General features: G+C 33.7%; 1 protein-coding gene across 1 annotated transcript in view; it reads left to right on the top strand.

Moving 5' to 3' along the window:
• The first annotated feature begins 1,466 nt into the window (after positions 1-1,466).
• LOC108736619 (dynein heavy chain 5, axonemal) overlaps positions 1,467-14,817 on the top strand; it is a 61,284-nt gene continuing 47,933 nt past the window's right edge. The window contains exons 1-16 of the mRNA XM_025974162.1: positions 1,467-1,760; positions 2,159-2,296; positions 3,036-3,329; positions 5,061-5,250; positions 5,312-5,515; positions 5,872-6,116; positions 6,184-6,291; positions 6,668-6,992; positions 7,403-7,626; positions 7,700-7,847; positions 8,443-8,624; positions 9,094-9,300; positions 9,358-9,546; positions 10,901-11,171; positions 11,629-11,880; positions 13,953-14,113. Of these exons, the coding sequence (XP_025829947.1) occupies positions 1,668-1,760; positions 2,159-2,296; positions 3,036-3,329; positions 5,061-5,250; positions 5,312-5,515; positions 5,872-6,116; positions 6,184-6,291; positions 6,668-6,992; positions 7,403-7,626; positions 7,700-7,847; positions 8,443-8,624; positions 9,094-9,300; positions 9,358-9,546; positions 10,901-11,171; positions 11,629-11,880; positions 13,953-14,113 (3,231 nt within the window). The 5' untranslated portion in view covers positions 1,467-1,667. The remainder of the gene's footprint in view (positions 1,761-2,158; positions 2,297-3,035; positions 3,330-5,060; positions 5,251-5,311; positions 5,516-5,871; positions 6,117-6,183; positions 6,292-6,667; positions 6,993-7,402; positions 7,627-7,699; positions 7,848-8,442; positions 8,625-9,093; positions 9,301-9,357; positions 9,547-10,900; positions 11,172-11,628; positions 11,881-13,952; positions 14,114-14,817) is intronic.

The following is a 14,817-nucleotide window of genomic DNA, read 5'->3' as shown; positions in this document are numbered from 1 at the left end:
TCTACCTATTTAGTATCAAAAATATATTATCCGTTCGTTATTTCTGTGACGGCTTTATTATGAATAAGGAGAAAATGTTTAGACTAATTAACCTTCTTTTAAAAGCATTTGTAAAAGGATTTTGTGTTTGTAGTCCTGTATTTAAGGAATCCACACCGTCAAAAATGTTGCACCCTTGAAAATAATAAAAGAATTACTTTTTCATCAGATTTTTAAACGAATGTTCAGGAGTTAAACGTGAAATAGTTAGTTTTGCACAAAGAGATGAGTATTAAATATTTAAATAACCAATTCTACGAGAAACATTTGCAAAATTTGGTAGAATTATCACAAAATATTCAACCAATTTTACGACTTACCGAATATAAAAAATGAAATCGAAATTTGGAAACAGTTGTAGCAAGATAAACTTAATGTAACTGGCAATGATTTAAAAACTTTGATTGGTCTACCTATTTAGTATCAAAAATATATTATCCGTTCGTTATTTCTGTGACGGCTTTATTATGAATAAGGAGAAAATGTTTAGACTAATTAACCTTCGGGAAAGCATTTGTAAAAGGATTTTGTGTTTGTAGTCCGGTATTTAAGGAATCCGCACCTTGTAAAATATTGGTGCCAGGAACGCCCGAAAAATAAGTAATTGTTCCACAACACTTGAATGGCATTCTAAATTCTTGTCGACGCGAATAACAGTTTGTTCTACAAACGTGCCATGCAGTATCGCGTTTTCTATCGGACAGATAAGAGAATTTCCGCTTTTTCATAAAAAATCTCACTCAAAAAAGTTCTTCCTGCAGTTTAATAAAGTGTTTAGAATGAACCGTTTTTAAGGATAAAATAACCTTAAATACTTACGTGAGATTGCAGAAACAAAAAATTTTTGTTTCAAAATTTTTTAATAACTTTTTCGTCATTAGTATGACCTCAAAAGGCACCAATTTCGCTCGAAAATCTATAGAATTTATGAAACATTTAAAGCACTGTATTTATGACTTATTTAAAAATAATACAGTAAAATTGATTGAAAATATGTGCTTAACACGAAGCATTTTTCTACTTCTTCTTATTTAAGAGTTGGTGGAACATTTTTAATTGACTACCCATGATTTTTCTACAATCGGATGTTGCAAAATATTTTCTATTTCTATACGACCATTAAAAGGTATCGTAATTAACTGTTACAATTAAAATTTAATTAAAGCACGTAGAAAGCAAGAAGCAAACAACTATTTTCAAAATTGTTTATATTTTCGAATTATTTACTTCGTAGTATAAAATAATTTCTAGTAATGTTAAAGTGTTAAAAACAGATTATATTACAAGAAATAATGTATATGGAGTACCTTTACTTCAATTTTTGTATGTAACGTGCATATTTAAGTGTTCTTGAAAAGTTATTACAGCTTTATCTTAAAAATCTACGGATTTTCGTGTTAGGTACAGTTGTTGTTTACACAATCTTGTCACGAAATTATTATTTCCAAAATGCTACGAATAATGTCGACAATACGTACCATTAACGCGAAGCAAAATAGTTTTACTAACATGAAGTACCAGAAAATAAATTAAATAATAATTGGTGAATGTGAAATAAGTAAATAATTATTGCAGTGCGGTGATTTTAATGTGAGTTACTTTTTGGGGATATATTATAAAGAGTAATCATGTTCGTCCATGGACCTTATAATTGTCGGGAAGATTCGGATACAGAAGTTGAAGAAGATTCAGAAAATGCAGACCCATTGGTTTTACTTGCGGTACAGATAAAAAATAATAACATAATTCTACTAATATATTTTATATTTGTTTAAGTAAATGCAATTTTTTTTGTAACAGATAGGTAGGTATTTCTGCTTTAGTTTCTCGTTCATAGACTTTAATTTGTTCGTTCATTTTGCGCAAAGTATTTTACATGAAAGAATAAAGTTTAAACAAATCTATTGAAATTAATTGAAACATTTGGTGTTATTTATTATGTAAATAATTCTCTGTTTTTTTTTCTTGTCTGATTCAACTTTATTAGTGACTGCATTAACCATTAATAAATATTTTCATAGCATAATAAAATATTTTAGGAAATTTATTATGTTTGATATTTTACGTCGCTGATTATACTATCATTAAAAGGCCTAAAATTAGTATTTCAAAACTTTAGCGACGAAGGGAAGAATGCGAACGAAAAGCAAGACGAGGGGAAATGGATCCCCGATTGGAATTTACATTTCAGCTCATAATGGACGCTACTGGACTTCCCCGTCAAGAGATAATGGATAATGTATTTGAAGGAAACATGGTAAAACTTCCTTTAAAATTTTATTCGATTTTTAAGTCATGCTTATACAGTAGAGCTTTTTTAAGAAGTACTTAGATAAGTCAAAAACCTCCAAAACTCGAAAAAATTGTTCCCTTTCCTTCAAGCCCCAAAACCTCCATTACTCGAAATCTCAACTCTCTGTTAGTCGAAATAATCAGTAAGTCCCTGCAAGCTATTTTCGTACAAATTTTCTCTCTATAACTCATATATACACTATAACTAAACTATATACTATAACTAAATTGGACCTCTGTATCTTGAACATAGCAATGTTTTATTTTACAACCTTTAGAACTCAATAATTTCAAACTTATTGCGTCTATAGTTCAAAGAAAACTGTTATAAAGGATTTGCCGACAATGTAAGTACACCAAATCTTAACATCGACAAGTCGAATCAAACTCCGCCTAAGTCAAAATCCTCCAAAAGTCGAAAACTCTAATTTTTGGCGTTTTCCTTGATGTTCAAGTTATAGAGGTTCTACTGTACTTACTTTGCAATCTACAACATTAATTAATTACAACATAATTTAGTCCACTGAAATATAGTAGTAACAATAAAATAAAACATTTTTAATTGCCTGGAGTCCTAGAGCTTCAGATTTTACTTTCAGTTTAGAACCAGCTCTAGAAAAGTTACTTAAAAAATTACCATAATTGAAAGAAGTAGAGAAACATGATATTACACTTGTAAGTGACACTAATATTTTTCATTCTAGTTGGATGAAATAAATCAAATTTTTCTGCCACATATGAAAACAAAACTTATGTGGTTTTACCAAGAGGTTGAGGAAACTGTTGAACAAAAAGATTATGACATAAGTAAACCCAGTACAAGTCGTCAACTTCAGTCAAGTCTCAGCCGTAGTCAAGTTGGACCCTCAGTTTCAGCCCCTGCTAGAAAAAAGAAGCTGTTTCTCACAGATGGATGGGATGTTCCATTGACTGGAATTTGCATATACATTTTTCGACTTAATGACAGCAAGCAATTGCCTGAAGAAGGATTTCACAAGGTTATTTATATTATTAAACAATAAATCATGAAACATAATGATTGGCGATAGGCGAGATAGGTTGGTAGGACACTTACTTAGGCATGAAGGTCTAGTCAGAGACATATTAGAGGTAGAAACAGGAGTTAAGAGGGGTAGAGGTAGACCTAGATTGGATTACTGTTCGCAAATAGTTAAGGATGTGGGTTGTTCTAGTTTTAGGGAAATGCGAAGTTTAGCTCAGGATAGGAAAGAGTGGAGGTACGTGTCCAACTAGTCTTAGGACTGACGACCTTATAATGATGATTGGAAAGACTTTGGCGGTTGTTGTAGAACAAACAGAATAGCTCAAACCCCAACGTCAAAACACGACACTTTTCTTGTCCGAAGCACTTTTCGGTTACCTTTTTCAAGGACAGTTCGTTTCAGTCCCTGAAGAAGGTAACCTTGTTACCAAAAAGTGCTTCGGACAAGAAAAGTGTCGTGTTTTGGTGTTGGAGTTTGAGCTATTTTGTTTGTTCTAAAATAAATCACGAATAAAACAGACGAAAACTTCATATTTCGTTTAAAGGAAAACGAAGAAGATGCAGGGAATGTCGTAAAAGCAAACGATTCAAGTCCTTAAATGTTTGGGTGTTGTTTGGGTTTGGGTTGGTAGGACACCTTCTCAAACATGAAGGTCTAGTTAGAGACATATTAAAGGCAGAAACGGGAGTTAGAAGGAGTAGAGGTAGACCTAGATTAGAATACTGTTCGCAAATAGTTAAGGATGTAGGATGTTCTAGTTTTAGGGGAATGCGAAAATTAACTCAGGATAGGAAGGAGTGGAGGTGCATGTCTAACCAGTCTTAGAACTGACGACCTTATGATGATGAGGTTTTAACCGCGGCTTCGCTTCCTTTAATGTCTTAAATGTAATGTGTAAAAGATTTCAAGAGAAGTTTTACCCTTAATAGGTCTCGAAAATAATCGACGACCACATAATACTAATTTTCCTATCCCTGGGGAACAATATCTATTTTCTGGATAGAAGGTACTCTATGTTCTTTTTTGTACCCCTGGAAATGTATGTACAAAATTTCATGATAGGTTTTATCCGCGGCTTCGCTCGTGTTCATATCCTAAATACGCGTCAAAAATCACCGACAATCACATAAAGCCAATTCTTCTATCCCTCAGGAACAGTATTCTTTTGTGGATAAGAGATGTCCTATGTTCTTTTCTGAACCCTTCACAATATGTTTACAAGATTTCATTATTATACTTTGACTAGTTAAAGCGTGAAAAAGTACAATATTCCCGAGTCAAAAAATTGGGACTCATTTTGTCCTCATTTGATCTCAATAGAATTTTTAGGGATATTTCAAACTACAAGACTCAAAAGTCTCATTTTATCCGCGGTTTTCCCGTATCAGGACAAAATGAGACTTTTGAGGAGTAAAGATTATTTAGGAAACCTCATTTTGTCTTCAAAAAGTCTCATTCTTTTCTTGTTGAGGTTAAATTGAGGACTATTGCCATAGGATTGCAGACATTGAGAATAAAATGAGACTTTTTAGAATCCAATGTGATGAGTTTTATGAAAACTTATTGAGGTATCTGAGATTAAAAACGTCTAAATGAGGAAAAAATGAGTCTAAATAGTTCATTTGAGGATAAAATGAGTCCCAATTTTTCGACTCGGGTTGTGGATCTACTATTGAGCTTCCATTTGTAGCAAAAAATATTGGACGAAATTTTCGTTTTTTGTAGGACCTGTACTGCGGAATTATTGACGCTGAAAAGGTGGGCATGATAACATCCGTCGAGCGTATGATAGAATGTGTTTACATGGAAGCCTTAGCACATCCCAATTTAGAAGTCGAAGAAGAGGCTTTGGTTTATCCAATTGTTAAAAATCAACTTTTGCCACAACTTCGATCATTCTGTAGCGCATTAAGAGGTAAAGAAAAAGAAAGAATTGCAATGATTTCGTTTTCCAACTGATAAAATAAACTTTACAGTATGCGAAGAAGTTTGTTTGGACAGAAACGTTTTCGATGACGAAAAGTGTTTGTTGACCGGGTTGAACGTTGATGAAGTGAAAGAGATGGCGAAAAGGTCAGATATTGTCGACGAACTAGAAGATAGAGTTAAGCATTGGCTAAAGAAATTAATGGATGTTCTTAAAGAAAGTGAGCAGATTAGAAGGGAAATTGATACTTCGGGTAGGTACCAACATCATCAATAAATAATTTACAATTAGTCTTGTGTTATTATTTTACTACTTTTACCTTAAAACAATTAAATCTAAAATGAGCAATGTGCTCTTTATGTCTATTTGAAATTACCTGTATCGTTTGTCCAACGTAATTCGGTACCCAATTCTTAATATAAATTGATTTTTTAAATTCGCTTTTAATGTTTCCAAATCCTATTTTTCATTATTTTCCGACAATTCCCCACCATAATAATCTCTAATATCTAGAAAATACGTGTTTGGGTCAATTTAAGAAGGTAAACAATATTCGTTATAACAAACGACTAATCGTCCATTCGAATTTCATTATTTTTAAATATTTAGGTCCACAAGATGAGTTGGAATACTGGAAAAAGCGAGCCGCAAAATTTTCCCAAATAGTCAGTCACTTGCAAGCAACTGAAGTTCAACTCACAATACAGTGCTTAACTTTTGCAAGGTCAAAGGTTCTTAGAATATGGCAGGAAACTGATCACAAAATAACACGCTGTTACAACGAAGCCAAGGATAACGCCAAATTTATACAAGCACTTGAAAAGAACTGTCACTCTTTATATTTAGAAGATCCGGTAATATAGTCCACGGATGTCTTTGAAAAATATATGGAACTATTTACAATTTTAATTTTTGTTTAAGGTGCAAATGAGAGACTCTATATTAGGATTGATCCAGACAGTTAGACTAATTCACAGTGTTTCACAGTTTTATAACACTTCTGAAAGAATATCGGCACTTATGGTTAAGGTAACAAATCAGAAAATTAACATTAATGTGAAGAATCATCTAATATATATCCACTACAAAATAATGAGGAAAAAATTTTGTTGCTGTCACATCCTTGCCGGGAACCGAATCCTAGATCTTTTACTTTACGCACCGGGTTCAATTCCCGGCGACGATGTGACAGCAACAACAATTTTTTTTATTTATTGGAGGAAATTAAGTGGATAAAAATTAAATGTTTGTTGCCATCTAGTGATATCTGCTGCTAACTGCTTCTAATGTGCTAATAAGATCAAATTATATCGAAAACGAGATCGACACTTACTGACAAAAAACTTAATCTTTTCTTATATGTACATTTGTTTGAATTCAATTATTGACTTTAGTTTAATTGTAGATCACAAATCAAATGATAGAAACGTGTAAAGAATATATTACTTGCCGAGGAAAAGAAACAATTTGGTCTCAGGATAGGACGAAAGTCAAAGAAAAATTGTACCATTGCATCAGCCTCAACAACGTCTATCACAGGACTTACCTTGTTATCAGAAATCAGCCGTTTATAACTGAACAAGAGCCCTTTAATTTTTCTGAAAATTACATCTTCGGAAAATTCGATGCCTTTTGCATTCGTTTGGGCAAAATCATTAATGTTTTTGATCTAATTGACGACTACACAACCCTATTTAAGCGAAGAATGGAAGGATTATTATTGGGAGAAGGTAAAAAGGTCAATTCATTAAAGATTTGGATTGAGTTTGTGAGTGTTAACTCGTTTTAAATATTTACCAAGAAACAGTCAATATTAATGTGTTCTTATACAAAAACGAGATCAACAATTTGTTGAGCGCCACTAAGTTTGACTCTTACATTCGCACAGCTTCAAGACCAACATTAAAAGTCTTGTTTTTGTGCTACAATTAAAGTTAAGATTAAAGACTTAACAATATTGTTTATTTTGATTATTTTTAATTTGGTTTCATCTTCTTGTGCCATTGAAACATACGTGAAAAGATTTGGTTTATTTTTGCTTGGCGAAATAATTTATTATTTATGATAAGAAAAGCCCCGATCTACGGTAAGCCTATGCTATAATTCTACTGATTACACCTTTTTCGTGAAAATAATTTAGCTTTGGAAGAAGCCACACAGAGCTTTGACGAAGCCAAATCAAACATTGTCAACAAGAACTACAACTACTTAGAACATCGTAATGTGGAGTTCGAAACTGATTATCAAACCTTTATTAGATTAACCGACAATCTCAAAGAGAGAATGGGGAATATGATAGAAGAGAATTTTGAAAGCGTTTGGGAAACTCCGCAAGGAATTAAATTTTTAATAAGATTTGAAAAAGTAGGCAATTACTTTACTTACTTGAAAATCAAACTTACAGAAAAATTAATACGAACGTTAATTGTTTTCGTAGGTGAGTGATAAAATCCCTCTAACACGATTGGAAGATAAGTACGATAGGATTTTGAAGTACTGTGAGGGTGAAGTAGAGCACGTTGTAAAGTTATTCAAGAAGCAAAGAACTGATCCTCCAGTACCTAGAATGTTTCCACCAATTGCAGGTATACTTCATTTACTTTCTGTAGCGATGTACCCCTTCCAATGTCTTGGATGCGCGCTGGCAAAATCGTAGGTAGAGGAAAAAAGCTCATTAAACTCTCGACTCTTATTCATTAAACATACTGCAGTACCTGCCAAAAGTTTTGTTCAATCATGAATAGTACTGCGAATCGAAAATAAGCGTTAAAGCCTTTAATATGTCTTCAAATATAAATAAACATCTTGATATTTTCAGTAGTAATTTTTACCAGTAACAGTACATTTGAGCAATGCAATTGTAGTGGATAAAATGGTCAATTTTTCCGTGCAGCACTGTACGGATTATACGCTCCTCACCGGTTAAGATGTTGGCCGAGAGTTGTCTCCTTCCTTTTCTGGCCTAGTGCTGTTCTTTTCTACTTTGCACCGGTCAAATTGAAGGTCACATCGCTACAGAAAGTACTTATGTTGAATTAAATAACAGTCCAATGATTTTCTAATACCTATAATCCGTCTATAATTTAATTTTACTTCATAAATTTTCGTACGATACGTAAAATTGGTGATATCAATACCATTAAGGAAAAAAATAACTAAATTAGTAACTCATTCCTCTAGGTCGAATAAAATGGGCAAAAGGATTAGTAAATCATCTTCAAGAAATCCTCGAAAATGTGCTCACGCACCATATACTAAAAAATTTACCACGTACAGTGGAATTAGCAAGAAAGCATAAAGCTGCCGAAAATATGCTTAAAACATACCAACAGGACATGGTAGCCATTTGGATGGATCAGCATGTAATTAGTTAAATTGTTATTGACATCATTTTGTCTACTTTATATATATACAGGGTGTTCTGTAAATATTGCATAACCTTTCCCATGCGTATGAAGCTTCATTCCCCCCAGAACAGAAGATTGAGAACTATGTTTTGTAAAAGCTTCACGGCATTCAAATTTAACATTTTAAAAGAGAAAAAAGAGTCGTATCAGTTTTTATTTATTGTAAAGCACGTTTGATAGCACAAATATTTTATAATATTAACCACAAAATGCAATAATTAAATAAATCCTTCTTTTCCTTTGCCTATTTAAAAGAAGTCAAAATTACTGGAAAACCGTGAAATTCTTACAATTCAATCTTCTCGAATTTGGAAGAATCCCCACTCGCAGTTGAAAGGAGCACCCTATAGAATCAAATAATATAATTTAATATTCAAAGCATATATCTGGAACATGATTAAGTAAACGATATTGACACTTTTAGGTGTGGGATGTTGATGGCTGCTTACGAAAATATCTGATAGCTATTGACTCAGAACAGCAAAAATTAAAGGTGAATTTACACAGAAGTATACCACTTTTGATAAGAGAATGTGAGCTAATGTGTAAGATGGATCTGCCAAGTCCAATTGTTGCATTAACACTTTTTACAAAACAAGATAGATTCACTTTAGTCCAAGATTCATTGCAGGTGTAGTAGAAGGTAAATAGCCGGTGTTACATTAATTATTTATGTACGTTCCTACAGGCGATGCTGAACAAGTTTATGAGTGCTGTACGAAGTGTTAAATATGAAGTTCGTCCACTGTTTCTTCCCCATTTGTTGAAGATAACCAACATGTTGACACCTGGGTTGAAAGAGCTCACTTGGGTTTCGGCCGAGTGGAAGGAATTTGTGGATGATATGAACGAAGCTATCGGTGAATTTCAAGTTTTGGTAAGGAATTAACTATTTTTTTATGATCGGATCAAATTGATTCCATGGTATACGACTATTACTTTCCGATATGATTTGGATTCATAGTGTTCGGATAGGGTGTTTCTGAAATAAATAGATAGCTGTGGAGGGTATTAACAAGATGCAATAGGGAATTTCATAGTTAGTTAAGGGACAAACAAAATTGAAAGAGAATCAGACGAAATTGCGATTCGAAGCCGGCCCTGGTCGTGAATTGACAACTAAGTAGCTACATCGATGAAAGATGTAAATAGTTCCGGTTCTGGAACGAGTTGTAAAGTAAATATCAACAGCTTACTACTACGTTATTACACATAATAATCTTTAGATACTCAATGCGATAAAAATTAATTAAAAAACTACTTTGTTAATTGCTGATAGTGTGCAGTACTATTTAAAGTACACCTCGGCATGGTATTAAGGACATAAAAGAAAGAAAAAAATAACGTTATATAAACTTTAACAGGTAAATTAATATCCTGTGGATTAGTAATTCTATTCATTTTCCAAACCACCATTGAGGTACTTGCAAAGTGCGTTATCTATACAAATCATTAACCTATGACACTTACATGTTGATCTACTTCTAACAACTTCAAATATCTACATATGTAATATATGCCTACTACGTTAAAAAAAACCTAGAACTTCTCTAGGCTGACCGTAAATATAAACATCATCATTCATACTTAATCTAATCTAACAAATAACAAACAATACATGAGTACAAAAATACAGAAGGAATATAACACGGATGCGCTAACTAGCTTCTGATTGAATGCTGCGTTGCGGTGTCGTATTTTCCTGGGTGATCGTACCAGGGCCGGACTGTACATACAGATACGTTTTTCTCGAAAACGGTGGACTTTCGAACCACCGAACATTTACTTAATTTTCTTGGTTTATGGGGTCATATCACCTCCTGCAAGCTTACTACTTATTTCAATTAGCTTGCCAAATTTTATGAATAAGAGATCAGTATCTCAACCTCAGTGTAAGAATTCTGCTACAGGGGATGAGAAAATACGTGATTTCAAAGTCAAATAATTTTGTGGTTTCTAGTCGTCTCATCAAATAATACTGCAAATAGATCGACCAAAACAATGCTGTCTTTTACATGTAATTGGCAATTAATTATGGGACGCCAAACAAGAGACCCAATGATTCAAAGTTAGATCAAACTTTGGATGTTTATATTCAATTAATTAATTAATTATTAATTTTACGCCAAAGGTTATCAATTACACACCAAAGGGAGCATTGTTTTTCGATCGATTTGGTATGATTTAATGTGAGAAACCAATGAGTTATTTGAGTAATTGTTTCTTTGAAGGTAAACAGAGTTCAGGACATATATGAAAACCGAATAGTAGAGGTGTTGACGAGCATGCAAACTGTCACTCTGCATTCTTTACCCGAAGAAAACGATGAGCCTTGGACTGTTGAATATTTTACGGACCAAATTCAGAAAAATTGCAGGTCAGGGGCCGAGGAACTGCACCGTAAAAGTTTGATGGTTGAAGAAGCAGTCGAAGAAATTTTGGCGTTGGTAAGAAAATCGCAAGAAGAAGGACTGTATGACAATTACGAAATATTTCGCGAAGGTAAAAAATTAATAACTACAATGCAAGAATTACAAACAGAGGATTACAAATAAAAAAAAAATGGGCGATTTTAAATTCAAATAACTCATTTGTTTCTAATTCAAATGATATCAAATCGATCAAAACACAAATGTGCAATTGATAATTAATTGGATATGATCGCCAAGATTCCAAAGTGGCATTGCCTTTCACATGTCTGGAGGTGTCAACAGGCGAACTTTTGATTTCATTCTATTTTTTTTATTGAGTATTTTGTTGATAGAATGGCTCATAGTTAGCTGATTGGTTAGGTCCATGCGTAAATGAGTTAAATTCAGTCTTCAGTCTTCAGATCTGCTGTTTGGAGATCCAATTAATTATCAGTTATTCATCATAGAGAGAGCGATCTGTTATTTAACTGTGCACATTGCTTTCTATACAATTAAAAATCTAAATATTACGTTTCGCCAAACTTTAGAAGAAGGCCAGAAAACAGGTGTAGATGCTGAGAGCTTGGCTAATCAACAACAGACAGATTGGAGTTTGATTTGGGAATGTTTTGAGAAGCCTTACATCCTCTTGGGAAATTCCCTGTCTAAACCAATGCAAGATATGGTCAAAGGAGCAATTGGAGAAATGAGGCGGTACTACAGCCGCAAAATAATTGATGTTTTAGTTCGCGTATCAAGACAATCGTTAGATGGACTTCGAAGAAGATTTATTCCTTCAGGTAATCTGAACTTAATAATAAGCGCTCAAAGATATTTTCGAACGATATTATCAGCTTAGTCCAAAAATATATTTTATGTTTTGTTATAAATGAGTATTGTTTACGCGCCCTTAAAGAAAATATAAAATTATGATTTCGTCGTGTTAATTATTTAGTATGATGATTGTTTCCGTCTAATTAACTCATACAGAACAATATTTGTTAAAAGGGAACATTTAAAGTGATTTTTTGTTGCATTATTTTTATTGTTTGGTNGGGTGAGACTGCAGCAAACTTTTTATGAAGTTTTACTCAGGCGACCACCCTCTTTCGATCCCCCCTACCCTCTTTCGATCCCCCCTACCCTCTTTCGATCCCCCCTACCCACTTTCGATCCTCCCTACCCCCACCCCATCTAACCCCTATAACTTTTTATGGGGGTGAGACCGCCACGAACTTTTTATGGTACACTGATGGGGGAGACCTCCTCTTTCGATCCCACCCATCCCCACCCCCTTAGGGGGAGAGGGCCATCACCTAGACATTTACCGCCTTTTTTTATTAAGTAAAGCAAATAAAAATTGCTAATTTAGTGTTTTTCTCTTTCTCTTTCACTCTTCTACTCTCAACTTTACACCCACCCTTACCAACAAACACAAATTTCTCCCTGTATCATTTACCATACCGTACATATTATATCAACTCACTACCCTGATGTATTTTTCTTCACTTACCTTGTATTGATACTGCGATACTGTACAACACTGTAATTAACACAAACACTGCACTAAATATTGTACTGTACATAAACAAAATACCGTAAGACACCACAAAAGAAAAAAACAGGTTGGAAAAAAATAACCGGCCGATCTAAAAACCTCGTGGATATTGTATCTCGTTACGCAAAACAGTCAGGTGCCAAGGTGGGAAGCGTCGTCAAGGAAGAGGACTTGCGAACCAGAAGGAGACGGTTGTACAGACTCACCACCGAGGAAAAACCCGTCATCCAGTTTCAACAGAAAAACTTCTATAATTTCGTTATGGAAAGCAAGGAAGTTGGAAAAATGCTGTCCATGTTGTCCACATGTTTGCAAGACTTGAAAACGGTAACAAAAACGAATATTTAGGATTTATTTGTTTGTTTCTTTGGTATCTTTGCGACAATTAATTATTTTAAGTCAATGTTCTTATCTACGATATGATTCGTTTTCTTCAATTAATCCTTTTAATAAATGATAACGTGGGTAGAAAAGGTTAGAAATGAAGAGGTATTGGAAAGAATAGGAGAACAGAGGACTCTATGGAAGTCAATAAAAAATAGGCGAGATATGTTGGTAGGACACCTTCNAAGAAAAGGTTAGAAATGAAGAGGTATTGGAAAGAATAGGAGAACAGAGGACTCTATGGAAATCAATAAAAAATGGCGAGATAGGTTGATAGGACACCTTCTCAGACATGAAGGTCTAGTCAGAGACATATTAGAGGCAGAAACAGGAGTTAAGAGGGGTAGAGGTAGACCCAGATTAGATTACTGTTCGCAAATAGTTAAGGATGTGGGCTGTTCTAATTTTAGGGAAATGCGAAGTTTAGCTCAGGATAGGAAAGAGTGGAGGTACGTGTCCAATCAGTCTTAGGACTGGTGACCTTATGATGAATAAAAACAACCACTTGATACTTTCAGTCATCTTTTCATATAAATAATATAGCAATGTCAGTCCAATAACCACGATTGCAAGATTTGGGGGGATGATACGCTTTGTTCTAAAGATTTTGAGAGTTCGGCTCGGAAAAAATACGAGAGACAAACTGCCGACAGAGAAATGTAAAATTTCTAAAGGACTCTTACGAATAAAAACCGATTGCAATGCTTAGGCAACATAAAACTTAAGTGTTAATAACGAAAATCGTCCCCCAATTTTTCACCCTTGAGATATAGCCTATCCAATAAAAAACTATTAGAAAAATACAGTCCAATTAGGAATTTTATTAGATTTTTTTGAAATCAGTTGAAAGTAATAATTTCATGAATGAATTTTTGATAGAATAAATTCATTATAAGGACTATCGTCCTGAAAATCAACTATGCATTTTAGAGAATAATTCTCCACTATTCATCTTAAATGCCAGCCTTTATATACCCAGAGTTATAGTTCAACCAACATTGGAAGAAATTCAAGAGGTTTTGTTGCAAGCTGGTAAAAATATAACCCATGTTGCGAAAGGAGTTGGTCAATGGACTGGTGGAAGGGCGCAAGTAAGTTGATAAGAATACGTCTACCTTACTATTATAAAATACATTAGTAAAAAGTATTCCACAAAAAATTAAAAACAGTATGTGCCTCCTTACAATGTTTATAAGTAAAATATAAAAAAAAACATTAATTGAAAAACAGTTATTGAGTGCAATTGTAATTTTTCTTGACAAAGTTTTAATTGTTATGTTAAAATTTTCTTGCAATCTAGTAATCTTTGCTTCACCAAATTCGTCATAGTAATTGTTATTGGTCTTTAGCCTTAATGTAGGTAGTTCTAAAGATAATATTTGACTCCCTACTAGCAGAAAAGCAGTTCTAGTTTCAGTAGATAGATACAGACATCCTACAAGCTTTTTAGTAGCCTTTTTGGTAAAGGTCTAGATAACGCCAAGGGGGTGGGGGGGATCGAACGAGGAGGTCTCCCCCATCACTGTACCATAAAAAGTTCGTGGCAGTCTCATCCCCTTAAAAGGTTATGGGGGTTCAAAGTTAATAAATATGCCAGTTTTTATACATTTCTAGGCATGTAAATATTTATATAGTCATTCTTAAACAATATTCAAAGGTAAAACTAATGAAAAATACATAAAAATATTGAGAAAGTTATACAAAACATTATTTAAATATCTTTATCAATAGGGTAGGTTAGGTTAGGTTAGGTTATCGGGTTTTGTTCAAGTGACCACCCTCTTTCGATCCCCCA

The sequence above is a fragment of the Agrilus planipennis genome, unplaced genomic scaffold (assembly GCF_000699045.2).
Source record: "Agrilus planipennis isolate EAB-ADULT unplaced genomic scaffold, Apla_2.0 scaffold148, whole genome shotgun sequence".
Taxonomy (NCBI): domain Eukaryota; kingdom Metazoa; phylum Arthropoda; class Insecta; order Coleoptera; family Buprestidae; genus Agrilus; species Agrilus planipennis.
The sequence above is the reverse complement of the archived record's forward strand: the minus strand, read 5'-3'. Positions and strand labels throughout refer to the sequence as shown.